This window comes from Wyeomyia smithii, chromosome 2 (assembly GCF_029784165.1).
Source record: "Wyeomyia smithii strain HCP4-BCI-WySm-NY-G18 chromosome 2, ASM2978416v1, whole genome shotgun sequence".
NCBI lineage: Eukaryota > Metazoa > Arthropoda > Insecta > Diptera > Culicidae > Wyeomyia > Wyeomyia smithii.
Window position 1 is genome coordinate 169140675 of NC_073695.1, and position 14108 is coordinate 169154782.

At 37.2% G+C, this 14108-nt stretch overlaps 1 protein-coding gene across 5 annotated transcripts in view; it reads left to right on the forward strand.

Annotated features, from left to right (window-relative positions):
- Nucleotides 1-14108, forward strand: part of LOC129721425 (optomotor-blind protein) — a 263942-nt gene that overhangs the window by 13705 nt on the left and 236129 nt on the right. For 4 of the 5 annotated variants that reach the window (XM_055673974.1, XM_055673973.1, XM_055673976.1 and 1 more), the window contains exon 2: nt 9792-12967. In XM_055673974.1, the coding sequence (XP_055529949.1) occupies nt 12411-12967 (557 nt within the window). In that variant the 5' untranslated portion in view covers nt 9792-12410. The remainder of the gene's footprint in view (nt 1-9791; nt 12968-14108) is intronic. The other variant, XM_055673975.1, reaches the window with a different exon arrangement.

Sequence of the window (14108 nt, forward strand, 5' to 3'; positions counted from 1 at the left end):
ATTTCTGTTATAATTTCTGTTATTTTAACACCTAACGGGATCAAATTGAAAACACAGTCTGTAAGGTTTTTTTCCAAAACAAACTAACAGCTTCTGTTACATTTTTGTTTTTCTCTTTTTGATCGGGTAGGTACCTACACCTCAATGTTACTGAGCTATCTGATGATGTCCAATTAGCTAAAAAAAGGTTTTTGCCGTTAAACTTCTTACTTTATACTACTATACCTCTGATATTCTCACTAAACTTTTAAAACAACATCAGACCATTATGTTTTTATTTGTTACAGCAGACTTTATATTATACTAATTAAGTTTCTATTGATTTTTCTTGCGAAGAAAATCACTTTCGACAAGTGATTCTCGGTTTTTATCGCTTCCCATCACATCTCATCGCAATATTACCAATTATCGAATTGTCTGAGTGCTTTACACACACGGCAGATAAAATTGATGGCAAAATTTTGCAGAAACTTGTAAAAACATGAAACAAAACAACTTGAATGATGAACTTTCCCGAAGACACCATTGTCCTAAACTGTAAAGTTTGGCCCGGATTTTAGGGGGAGGTGATTCCTGGTCATGACCAGATATTCAACCAGTTGAGTCAAAAGTAATATGATTTCTCGGCATAAGTGAAGGTCATCCTTCCCGTAGTGGTCCCGAAGTGCAGGGGCACAAATCTGCTCTAGAACCTCTGCCTTATGGTAGGCGGCGTTAATTTTAAAGTTTTTCTCGACAAACACCAGTGGGAGCTTCTCACGCGTGGATACGGCTCCTAAACCATCACCGACGCGGCACTCTGAAATCGCGAGATTTTTATGTGAGACGAGGGCTGTTGGCCAACGCTAGCGCCTGCAGCCGATCATTTTGGACACTGTGCGGCAGTTGTATATCCGCGAATAGGAATGGGCAAACGGCTCACGAGCCGTTCGTATACATCGGTTCATAAAAACCAACGAACGAACGAACGGTTCACGAAAACATACCACGGTTATTTGAGCGCATCGAAACTGATAGTTCGCCCGAAACCAAAATACGCACGTAATTTATTGTGAACCATGAGCCGCTCATATGATTCAGTTCGCAACAGTGTGTGAGCGGCTTAGAGCCGCTCTTGGATAAGAGCCGTTTGCCCACCCCTTTTCGCGAATATACTCTACTACTACATCGTGGTACTCGTTAATCGTGCGCGGTAAACAAACAGCAAATGACAGCGAGACAACACCATGCGCATCGGTTAACCATCGGTAACCTATATGAGGCTAAAGCTGTCACCTATACCAATACACAGTATGCACATGATGTGCTCCTACACAACGATGGAAAATTGTATTCGAACTTGTTGAACACCCTGTAGTCTTTAGAAACGTTTTGCAATCATATTAAGCACAATTCGGAAGGATTTTTTATTCTTCCAAGCCTTTCGAAGTGTTAACAGATGTGATACATATATCATACATTTATTTTTTATCTATTTTATTTTTCTTAAATTTGATATTTGTTCTAGTTTATAGTATTAAGTTATTAGATACTAACTCGAGATGAATTTTTAGCTGTTTATTGGTTTTGTTTTAGAAACGCTTCTTTGCTTTTTTGAACGGGTTTCGTTTCAATTTGGAATTAAATTGTGTTGTGGCTGTTTTACGTTTTTCAGCATTTTGACTGAACTTTGATCATGTAATTTTCTGGTCATTCTGTCTTCTAGAAGTTAGAGATATGTATGAGATTTTATTCATGGTTCGTTTTCTTAACCTTTCAACCCTGGAAAGATAATCTTATTTTGACGTTAAATTGATTCGTAAATTTTGAATCATACAAAATGCAAGTTTTTGTTTAAAATTTAATAATGAGTGAGCTTCATGGTGTCAAGACATAGATACATAACAAATACCAGAATCCAGTTTTTTGAAAAACTAAAACGTTTTCGCACTATTCGAAAAACAAGAGGGCAATGTCACTAAGAACAAGGAGTCAAATTGCCGCAGACTATCTTTCTAGGGTTAAAGTGCCTTCAGTTATTCAAGAGTGTATTTTTGATTATTTTGTATTTGGTTACTCTAGCTTTTAGGAGCGCTTAAGTTTATTTTGTTAATTTTCATGTATTTTCTGCTTTTCTGCTGCTATGAAGTATTTTTAAGTTTATTGAAAATCAATGTTAGTTTGACTTTTTTAAACTTTTTACTTTTTGGCAACTTCTGGTCTTGAAACTACTTTCAGTTAGAAGTAGGCTATGGTTTATTTTTTTCCTTCAGCAATATTTTTCAGGTATGTTAGGCTTAATTTTGATTGTTTTGTCTAGAAGCGTTACTGTTTTCAGTTTAACTCGGAACTAACTTTTCGTTTGTTTGTTCTGGGTTTTATAAGTAACTTTAAGACAATTTGAGTTAATCCTGAAGCCTAATTCGTATTTTTTGTTGCTTCCCGGTATTTGAAGTTTAATTTGCAATTGTTTTCTCACAATTTTTTATATTTTGGGCATTTTGTGTTTCATTTTATGCAAGTTTCATGATTTTGGTCTTTACTTTACTGTTATTCAGATCTTTACCTTTTTTCATCACTAAAATAAACATGCTCAATTACACCAAAGTGAAGTGAATTTATTAGTACGTTTACTGTCCCGATGGGGATCCTAGATGCATGCAAGAACAAGCTACATGCAAAGAAGAAGTTATATCCTTCATAGAAAGCGTTCCCAGTTATTCTATTTAGACTCATTTGATAAATTCGTAAAAATATAAGTTAACTGGCTATTTGCGTAATATGGCACAAACTCTTATCAATCCCTTAATTACTTAATCTGTGTTTGTACCTTAAACCGAAAGTTTTCCCGCTACAGCCACTTTAAAGTGTGTGGGATGAAATCCATGCGACCTTTTTTTTTAAATAACATTATTAGTTGAAAAGAACTTTTCAATTTCTGAAAACATTAACTCCTTCATATCAAAAGCGGGTGCAAAGTTTCACTCGAATTGAAAATGAATTAGTCTAATCGATCGACGATGGACTTTGAAAATCTTAAGTACTAGAATTTCCAGCTTATTGCGTTGTGGCAGTAAAAGCGTGGAGAGGTCTTTTGTATTATAACGTGTTTAAGTAGGCAGAGAGTGGGAACTAACATTTGCCAAGCTCCATCATTCACATGTTTGAAAGATAAAAGTTGTCTAAAATTTATATATTCAACATAAAGTTTTAGTCAGTTTTAGTTTTAGTTTTTAGTTTTGATTTTTCTATTTTTGAAATGTATTACACTTGTAATCTTTTTTATGACTCAATTTCAGTGGTCCATGAAAATAAAACACCCTTCACTAAAAGAAAAGTTATACTTTCTACGTTATTAAAATTATAAATAGTAATGTTTGAAAAAAAAATCAATTTTTTTATGTATTTGGGAACAATTAATTATAAACAGTTATGTTATTAATTGTTTTTACGCTGTTATTATCAGATTTGAAAGAGCACTTTCGTTAAGTTGATCTGGAGAAAGACAATAACACGAACGTTGATAAATTCATTCTTGTGTGGTAGCCAACTAATCAGTCAATTTCTTTTGGTATACCTTAGTGCCAGTCGTGTTATTCACTTTCTGAGAACAAATATTGCAACAGTCAGTTATGAACAACTGGCGTGACTGTATCTTTTATTCACGGCCACGATAGTTATTATTATTATTATCATTATTATTTATTGAAATAAATCCATCCGACTAGCAGTCTTAATGAATAAGTGAGTGTATGGCTGGGAAAAGCCACCATGAAAGTCTCTGGTAGGCGACTATCAAGGCGGCATAAAAACCCAGCATCTTTTCAAAAAACAAAAACATATACAGAGATATTACAAAAATCCGATACAGATAACATAGATAAAGTCAAAACAAACAATGCACATTTATTAACTATACTAGAAATTAAAATTAACATTCTGACGATTACAAACCAGGGCCATCCGACGAACAGGTTCATGCTGGCCATAATTCGTGCGGTGTGCGTTGGTCTGCAGTAATCGCTGATGACGTTGTGGACGAAGATGGCATTGCAGCTGAAGCATTGTCAAGATAGCGGGGCAGTCATAGCAACCAGTGAGGATTTTGTGCACTGTTCTGGCCAGTATGTCCTTACGACGCTCTTCAAGGGGTTTCATCCCCTCCAGCAGGCAAAGATTTTCGTATGGCGGCAAATTATCAGGGTAGTTACAGCTAGTCTGTCATTACTGAGCGAAGGTGCTCTAAAGCTTAGCTATGAAAGCCGTTTACTTGTGCAATCATTTGTATAATAGTTTTTAAAATAACATAAATTGCGTGCAGTACAATTTGGATTTCCGATGTTCTACAACGAAAATTTTCTTTTAGCATTCTGTATGGTATATGAATTGTATTAATGTTAAATTTTTTAGAGCTTTCAAAGTGTCATACATGCCGTGTCAAATAAATTATAGATGAAGAAAAAAAAAGTGTCATACAACTTGTCATATAACTTGGGGAGCTGCGTACCCGCAAGGTTACAGAGTCCGCTTTGTAAAGTGGATGGTCGTGGGTTCGAATCTTAGTAGAACCAGGCCATCCGATGTCAAAAAAGGACTTAAGGGGGTTTACTCTCAGGATCCCCACCAGTTACCCTTCCTCTACGCTGAAATCTGCAAATACCTTTGCGTGACTTCTTCTTAACAAAAAATAAGTTCCTCTTATCAATAAAACTGGCCAGAAGGACGCACGACGAAACTTCTCCAGGGAATTATAATAGGTGATATTTGGCAAGAGGAACGAGTATCGGTATAGTAGAACAGTAAGCGTGTAAGGAAGAGTAGCACAGCACATTAGGTATTGCTATTAACAGAAGTGCGGGATACAGCAGACACCCGGGCATTCTGGTCGCAGCGAGGAAGCCCATACAGGAAAAAAAGTGTCATATAAAATAAACAATCGATTTTTTAAAACTGCAATGCCCAGTGATAGAATATCTTAATACGTAAACGTACGGAATGACAAGATAAGGTCAATGCTCATCTAATTTTTTGAATATATCTTGAAGCATTTCTTCTCAGCTTTCCAATGGTGGTGTCAAATTCAAAATCGGTGGTTGCGAACTTGCTCAAAAACACGTTTTCCTGATAAAATCCAACATGGCGGCGAGATCCAAGATGGCGGCCATTTTTTCCTACTTTGAATGAAAGCTCTGTCATTCCTATTTGAAACGACTTGCCGATTGTGGAGAGTTTAATGACAAATTCAAGAGAAATAATTAAATAAAAAGATCGAGAATTGCTCAAAATACAACTGTTCTAAAAACCGTTTAACCGCTTGTATCCCACCCCATGTATCCCAAGGTCTTGCTTTCTTACTAACATTTCCCATCTCGCATGGCATTCGTGAGGGCACGTAGAGCTCTCTGCGTTTCTCGTTAGTAAATGTTGGGCCAACATTAGTTTTTTCAACCCCAACAGTTGCGAGGACGGGGCAAGGATGGTAAATTTTCTCTGGAGATAGTTGACCTTTGTTTGGCAATATATAATTAGATCTCCAGTTTCATGTCGCTGCTCTTGAATCAGGGTAATTTGCTTTCGAAATCAAAGCATTGATGCCAACTAAGAAACTATGTATGCGATACTAAGCTTTACTATGATCACTTCTGCCGTGCCATTCCATTTATTAAAATATGGTGAGGACACTTTGTGCTATTGAGCTTCATTCAAGTATAATGCGCTTCCATTAAAATCATAAATTTGTTCAGTGCAACCTGTGGATTTTTATTCATAGCTGAATATGCCGTTTTGATTCAAACTTCGAACAGTCTCAAACATCGAACACTGCAGAATTAAAAACGAATTGTTATAGCTAGTGCACTAAAAAGTATGATTATTATATACCATTTCGTTCATTGGAATGTTCTTAATCCAGTGAAGTATAGCTCTTTACTGCAGGGCCACTTTCAAGGAATCAGTAGGTGTTGAAAAAAGTGACAGTCAGTATTTAGACGGTTTGCCTATCTACCTTTACCAATCTTAGCGATAACGTTAAAGTGTGCGGAATTCGAATCAAAGCCGAATTCTAAATTCTTGTTTTTCCATATACAAAACATGTTTGAATCTATATTAATAGCCTTTAATTGCAACAAAAATGAAACAACCAATTTGCTAAACCGATTTAAGAGCGATGAGAATTGAGAAGTTATATCATTCTTAAGTGTGCGGATTTTTATTCATAGCAAAATTTACGAAATAGGGTTACCGTTAGATAAAATTTTGATTGTCCAGAATTCTTAATTATTAAAGATTTAATCAGGAGTGCATATCTCAATAATAGTAGAATAAATCAAATCGACTTACTATTTCCACTAGTGTTTACTTTTTAGCTGATTAATGATAAATTTTCAAATATTTTCTTTTTCGAATAAAAAGTAACATGCAGCGATAACATTAAATACAACTTTCCCGACAATACCGTAGTACCGTAGTATTTTTAAAATGCGTTTCCCTCCTAAAAATAGGTACTAGTCCGTTTTAGGTTTCAGTTTTGTAAGCTGGACTATTAGAGGTCATTGAATAATTTTTATCTTGTTTTGATTCTAAATACCGTAAACTGGGGTGACTTTGATCGCTTTTTTGATTGTATCTTAAATGTTTTCAGAATACAGCTATACCTCGATTATATGCACCCTCGATTATACGCACCCTCGATTTTACGTACTTCGATTTTACGCACATTTTACCTCGATTTTATGCACACTTTTTTCAAACACATTTTTAAGTCAAATGTTTTTTATTTTAATTGTACACATTGCAGGTACATTACATTAGACATCGTTCCAGAATAAGAGGTTATCCATATATCACGTTTTAGCTTAAATTGGAGTCGGAAGGTAGGAAAGTGATCACGGTCCGCTAAAATTTCCGAGAATTTTTTATATCGTTTGACCACGGAGAGAGAGAGAGGGTTGTCTGAATTTAGCCAAAATATGTCCACGTAGGATATGGATAGCACCTAATGGAAACTAGAAATTGTTTTATTTCATGTCGTTCAAAAACTGAGGGCCATTGATGAACTGTGTAACACCAAAACAGGGAAGGCACTTTATAGAAGTGCATAATGAATACGATGAGTTAGATAAGTTCGAATAAAATACATTAATAAATGATTGAGAAAAATTTGGAAAACATGATTCATTTTTGAGGTGCTATTCAAAATGCTATTTTGGGAAAGTATTGATGATCACAAATATTTTCAATCCCCAAACGATGTCTTTTATCGGTGTGACGTTTTCAACAAAGATGTAATTAATAATTCCGAAATAAAAATATACAGTCTAAAATAACTTTTTTTTGGAAAAAAAAGTCATAAGAAAATTAGGATATTATTAATCTAATCTAGCTTGTTCTAGCTCTAGCTTAAAAAAATTTTTTTTCCCTAAAAACTGCAAAAAATTACTTGAAAATTGAAACGGTCCAATCATAGAGAAATTAGGAGAAAAAATTTACGGTAATCTTCTTTAATTTTGACGAAAAATTAAATATCTAAAATATGAGCTTTTTTAGATGATAATTTTTAATTTTTTTCAACTTAGGCCGTTACAAATTTTATTTTCATTTTATGTCACCCCCCCCTTCAATAATCTTGAATATTGGAAGGGGAAGTAAAAAAGCTCAAACCGTTTTGCTCATTTTATTGGTTTTCCGACAGCATAAATGCTTTATTCAGCAACAAACAAGTCCAGTGACAGCGAGAGTGTCGTCAAAAGGCAAGCGAAATAAATAATAATAATAATAAAATGTTATTTTTCAACATTTATTTGAGTGCTAGTTACAAACGTCATAACTTGCACACAAACTTTGATCAAAGATATTTCTTTTTTTTCGTCTCGGTGTTATTTATTTTTTACCACCCCCTTTGCTAACTTTGATAACCTTGGACATAAAAAGAATTCGAAATTTGTATCAGCCTTATTTTTTAAAAAATATTACTTTTCAGAGTGTTTTTTCGTAAGACAAAATTTTTATCTACAACGTTGTCGAAGACGTCACACCGATCAAACAAACTGTTTTGGCTCTCGAAATATTAGTAATACACTAAAGCCGCTTTTTACGCGGGGGATACGTGCCGAGTAAAAAAAAGCGTAAAAAACCGCGTAAATTCCGGAATTCGCGTAAAAAAAAACCGCGTAAAAAAACCCGCGTAAAAAAACCGCGTAAAAAGCGACCTTAGTGTAATCAATACCTTCCCATAACAGCAATTTTTAATAGCTTCTCAATAATAAGTCGTGTTCATAAAAAAATTACCAATAGTACAAAACGGCATCTTTGGCCCATAAAAACGTCTATGCAAAGTTTCAGCCAAATAAAAAATTACAATAAAAATATTGAAATTGGAAAATTTTTTGTGGAACTACTTTGTGCACCTGAAGGAGTATTTTTTAAATAATCGAGGTGATTTTCCTACCATGCACGATGCATTAGAGAACGTCTAATAATTAGGTAACACAAATAATGCAATTCTTTTTAGAACTTTGAATTTTTTTTTGTATGGGCGGTAAAACTTTCCAAACCGTTCACCCCTTCGTTCGTGCGTTACGTAATAATTAGATGTACCCTTATATGTTTGTTTGCAAATTTCAAGTTACGGAAATCAATTTTGAGTTATGAAAAATATTGCAAATCTTGCTTCGATTTTACGCACAATTCGATTTTACGCACATTTCAAAAACGAGCATGTGCGTAAAATCAAGGTATGCCTGTATACTGGAAACAATATTGTTTGAAATTTTTAAAATAAGTACTGGCATGCATTGAGAAAGATTCAGTCACTACTTCAAAACTTAAGCAACAATCTTGCTGTTGCTGATGAATTCGGAGTAACAGTTTGCTACTTTCACTAAATGAAACAGCCTGAAACTATTTAAACGAGTTTATAAATAAGGAAAGCAATTTGGGGGCCATTCACATTCTATGTGAACAGTTTATGTTGGCGAATATCCAAGATTCATACAAATTTTTTAGAATATATATGAATGATTAACCACTGAGAGGGAAGGTGGTCTAAAATCATCAAAAACTAGTCCACGTGGAATATGACTTATGCAATTGCCCAAATTTTGTATGCAACAAAAATCGCCAAAAATACACTTTATTTTCAATTAATATTTTAGCAAAAAAAAAAACACTCTTTAAATAGCAGGAAATGCATGAGTAGTAGCAATGCAGACATATATCCAGACAATCAGTGAAGATTACGACAAATCCCAAGCACTACGAGCGCTTTTTTACCACATTTTCAAAAAAGAGGTGTGGTGATCAAAGTCACCCCGGTGATCAAAGTCACCCCAGTTTACGGTACCAACATCAGATGAATCTTTTAAAGTGGATTTTTTTCATAGAACGTCAACGTTTTTGGTTTTTAGAGTTAGCTTATTTTAATTCGAATGCAATTTCAAATCCCTTAACTTTTACTACATTTTGATTTTTTCAACTCAAATTGACAGTTTGCTCAGGAATATTGTATACCTTTTCATGAGTTTATTAAATATTTATTTAAAAGCACACAAAGCTTAAAGGCTTTGTTTTTTTTTAAATTTTTTTGATGCTTTCTATCACATTTGAAATCAAATGCGTAGATTTCGTGTAGAGTCTCACTCAGAAAACATGTGATCAAATCCCGCTCTTAAAGGCAAATCGATTCCATCTGTTATCCCTTGAATTGACAAAATACATTGAATTAAAACACCTAAAAAACAATCCCACAAGTCTCAAGCATTGTGATAAAGAAATTCTGCTTCCATTCCAAACAACTTCTTTTTCTTTCTCTACAGGACTGCTGCTCCTGCTGCTGCTGCTGCTGTTCAAACAATCCAATCAATAGCAAAAAGGAGAGAATTTTTCTTGCCTGATAGGGACAATGGAGCAGCCTGCCATCATCGATCTAGCAGAAAGAGGATATGTACTGTAAGAAGATATCGCACAATAAATTTTCTTAGAAGAAGTAAAAAAACATGCAAGGCGGAATTCCAGTATCCCGTTGTTGTAACAGCCAGTAAGTGCGATATAGGTATAGACAAAAAATCAATAAAGACCAAAATTGTTTTCGGACAGATTCAGCTCAACTGAAGCGAAAAACTCACATTCAACTTTTTGTTGCCTTCATCCGAGTAGGCTGCAATAAGGGAGCCCAGCAGATACGGCCCCTAGGAAACGGACAGGAAAACAGTTTGAAGAAGAGCAAAAAGAGAAGAGCAAAGCAAAGGAAGAAGCATCGAACCAATATCCTTACGCACGCACGGAGAGAAAAATCACAGCTACGAGTGTAATAATGAATTTGGTAAATTTTACGCCAATCTGTGGGTGTTGGTTACGCTACTAGTGCTGCTGTCGATAGTACTCCCTCTGCTGTCGTTTTGTTGAACCTGCAGTCGAGACGGTGGTGGGTGGTAGAATATTAACCTGGTGGAGGTGGTGAAATGTAAGTGTCGATTCCACCACTGTACGGCACCGCAACCAGCGCCCACTATTCGAACTCTCTCCCCCCAAACAGCCACGAGTGTTAGTGCTCGCGGTGCTCATCGCTGTGTGAGAGTGCATAAACCCCACTAATGACTTTATAGAACGGTTGGTGAGGCGTTAGGAAGTGTCACACGACCGTATCGTTACAACTACACACTCAGCCAAGGGAACATCTCTCGGACTGACTGACAAAGGCAAAACGCTAGACAGAAGAGTCTCTATTGCGCATAAATTGAAAGCATATTGGATGTTGTCGCTATTTTTTCGCTGACATGAAAAACTTTACCAGTGTGTTGGTGTGAAATAATATCAAATTATATTACACCCCAGTTTGGTGTGTTGGTGTGTCAACCCGTGAGCCGCAACACGACACAAGAGAATAAATAAAGAGTATGCACGAAAATGAATATGTCCACGCACGCATACACTGCTGCCGAAGTAAACCCGCAAACAACCCAAAAGAGGGAGAGTTTGTAAAAATAATAAACAACGGCATCAAAAGAAAATAAATAACAGCTCCAATATACACATGCACCTAGAAGATAGTGTCGAGTCTTGTCGTGGGAGAGAAGGAGTGTGGCCAGCAAATGTATGAGAAGCCGCGAAGAGAGATGAAAGGAATGCCACAAGACTGAGCAGCAAGAAAAAAAAAAGAGTCAAAGCCCTCTTTAATAATCGCAATCGCACCCCCGCCGACGGAGTCCACCAACGTTCACACTACCAGCGTCAACGGAAAGTCTCCTTCCGAGAACCGGTTTTTGTCCTCTTCTTGGTGACGACGACTTCACACAAGACTTTTCGCTCTCTAATCCGATGTTAGTGTGCCGATTGGACGCGACACACCAATCCGCGACGATTATCACACAAAATAGAGGGAGTGGCCTGACTACAAGCAGCACCGCATTCGACGGAGTGTGTGTGCACACTGGTGCGAGCGAGAGGAACAGAGGGGTGCGGCCGACACCAGTTCGACACGAAAGGTGTGATTACAGACACCAAAAACCAGACACCAAGCGCTTAGTTTGTCGCTGCAGCGGTAACCAGTTCATACACGGCCGGCGTGAAGTTAGCATCGTTGTTGTTGTTGTAGTTTTTGTTTCACTTTTTTCTCTCGCTCTCGTGCGGCTCTCGCAGCCTCCCCCTCGCAATTGTGGAGCCCAACGCAGCACCCTCCCCAACCATTAACACAATGAGTCCAGTGGATCCGGTATGGATGTGAGTGTTTCACGCCATTTCACGATACAACACGCACTTTTCACGACTTTTTCGATGCGTATTAGTAGTGGCTCCGTCCGTAGCGGTCCGAATCTGGTGGCACAGGCTAATAAGCCCTGCGGTGTTGTCGTAAACGAAGCGTGTGTAAACCCGACTTTTTCTTTCGCGATCTACAGATTCGAGAGCGGCGCCGAGAAATTTCGTCGAAATTAGGATAAACCAACAAAGCTGCAGAAAAGCTAACATCGCAGTTTTTGGGTACGGCCGGAAGTGTGAGTGTTACGTGTTATACCGAACCGTGTCGAATATTTACCACAGGAGCCTTCTGCACTGCGCCCGCTTAGCGACCTAGTAATTAATTATTGAAAGCTCCAAATTAAAATATTGCCCAACCTGTTACAGTACCAAATGCTCTAGTTAGCTCGACTTGGAAAACAATCAGTGATGTGAGTGACAGAAGGGTATGAATTATCATGAATATATTATGCAAGAAAATTAATTACTGTGAATGTACTGTGAATTTACACTGAAAGTTAAGAAAATCCTAACAAAGTGCCGTGTTACATGGATAAATATAAAGCGATTCAGTAATATTGGGAGGAAAGAAATCAGGAGTAATTTTTCAGATTATTTTATCCGTCGCCGTGGCCGTAGTAAAGTAGTAAGGAAAACAACGACGAGACACACGTGTGGTGCGAACTCTCGGTGATGTTGTGATGAGATACGACGGTCAAGAATTACTTCAATCTGACGAATTCAGTAGGCCGGCGAAGGGAATGGCCTACCATCCATTCCTGCAGCTACCGAGACCCACTGACTTCAGCGTGTCGTCGCTGTTGACTGCGGGCTCTCCGCCGCAAGGACAGAACTCGCCAAGCGCCGGAGGTGCCGGAGTGGCAGCAGCTGCTGCCGCGAGTGCTGCCGCTGCCACCGCCGCTAACGTTCCGTACTTTCCGGCCGCCGCCCTAGCGGCCCTTTCTGGTGCCCCCGGTGGGCCCCCGCCACATTTGTACCCGGGGGCACTGTTGCCCAAGTTACCTCCACACCATCCGCATCCGCACCACCCACTCGGAACGGCGTACACAACCGCAGAGGACGTTGTAATGGCTGCCGTCGCTGCCCATCAGCACCATTCGGCGATGAGACCACTGCGGGCGCTACAACCAGAAGATGACGGAGTTGTCGATGACCCCAAGGTGACACTCGAGGGCAAAGAGCTGTGGGAGAAGTTCCACAAGCTCGGAACGGAGATGGTCATCACGAAAAGTGGCAGGTAAGGACTTGAAAGTTCATCAATGTCCGGGTAAAAAGGGGAAAACTGAAAAGCCGTCGGCTTAAAAAAAAGACGCGTAGTATGTTGCTCAGTTTTGATATTATGTAAAATAGTGGTTCCACTATAAACAAAGTGTTTCACATTGCTGAAGAATGTGGAAAAATATTCAATCTTAATTTCCAAAGCGAAGATACATTTGTTTTTTGTATATAAGAACCCGAAAACTTTCAATATCGGAAGAAAATAATGGGTGAAGTGATAATATTTTACGGGTTTCAGACCAAATTTATTATTCTCGCTTGAAAATAGTTTCCTCCAAAATTTATTCTTCAATTCTTTTGGATATTTGGTAGTGAAATAAACAAAATTTGCTTATGAAAATAGTCCATAAAGCCTCACACAAGTAAGCTATACTTCAAAAATTCAGTGTCAGTATTGCGGTAGTCACAATTCTCAGGTCACAATCGATCGAAATACTAGTAACGTTCCACTTAAAACGCGACATGTATCAGAATTCAGAACAACTGCTGCAAAAATTTCAATTTTCAAAATTGAATCTGAAAAAAATCCTAAAATGTGAACGATTATTAAGAATTCTATGAGTGTTCAAAAACGCAAATTATTTTTTTTAAGAGAAATCTGTTATGTTTGAAAAAAATTGTTAAGTTTACATTAATAACTGCTAATAGGAGTGATTAACGAAACATGAGGCAACGTCATTTGCCGGATTTATGAACGTGTTTGCAATGGAAAACTTGTTTCCAGTAAATCGTGTAGATTAGTTATTGAAGAGATGTTATTATATAAGAAATATGTCTTCATGTAGTTCAATTACATGTTTATATCCTTGTTTTTAGAAGTTGCCCAAGTTGTTCAACCACATGTTCTATCCTTGTTTAGTTATTTATTAAAAAATTTAAATTTCCGTACTCTTGCCTACGATCAAATGATGTTATCATGTGTAAATTGAGTAGAATAATCACATAATATGTGCTTAGTATGAAACTTTGTATTTGTTTCAATATAGGTTATCAACCTACAAGTTAATCTGGACAGAAGAATGGTTGAATGCACAAAGTTCAATATCTTACCAAGAAATAAAAATGTAGATACTTAGTTTTAATCTGCATGTTTGCTCTAG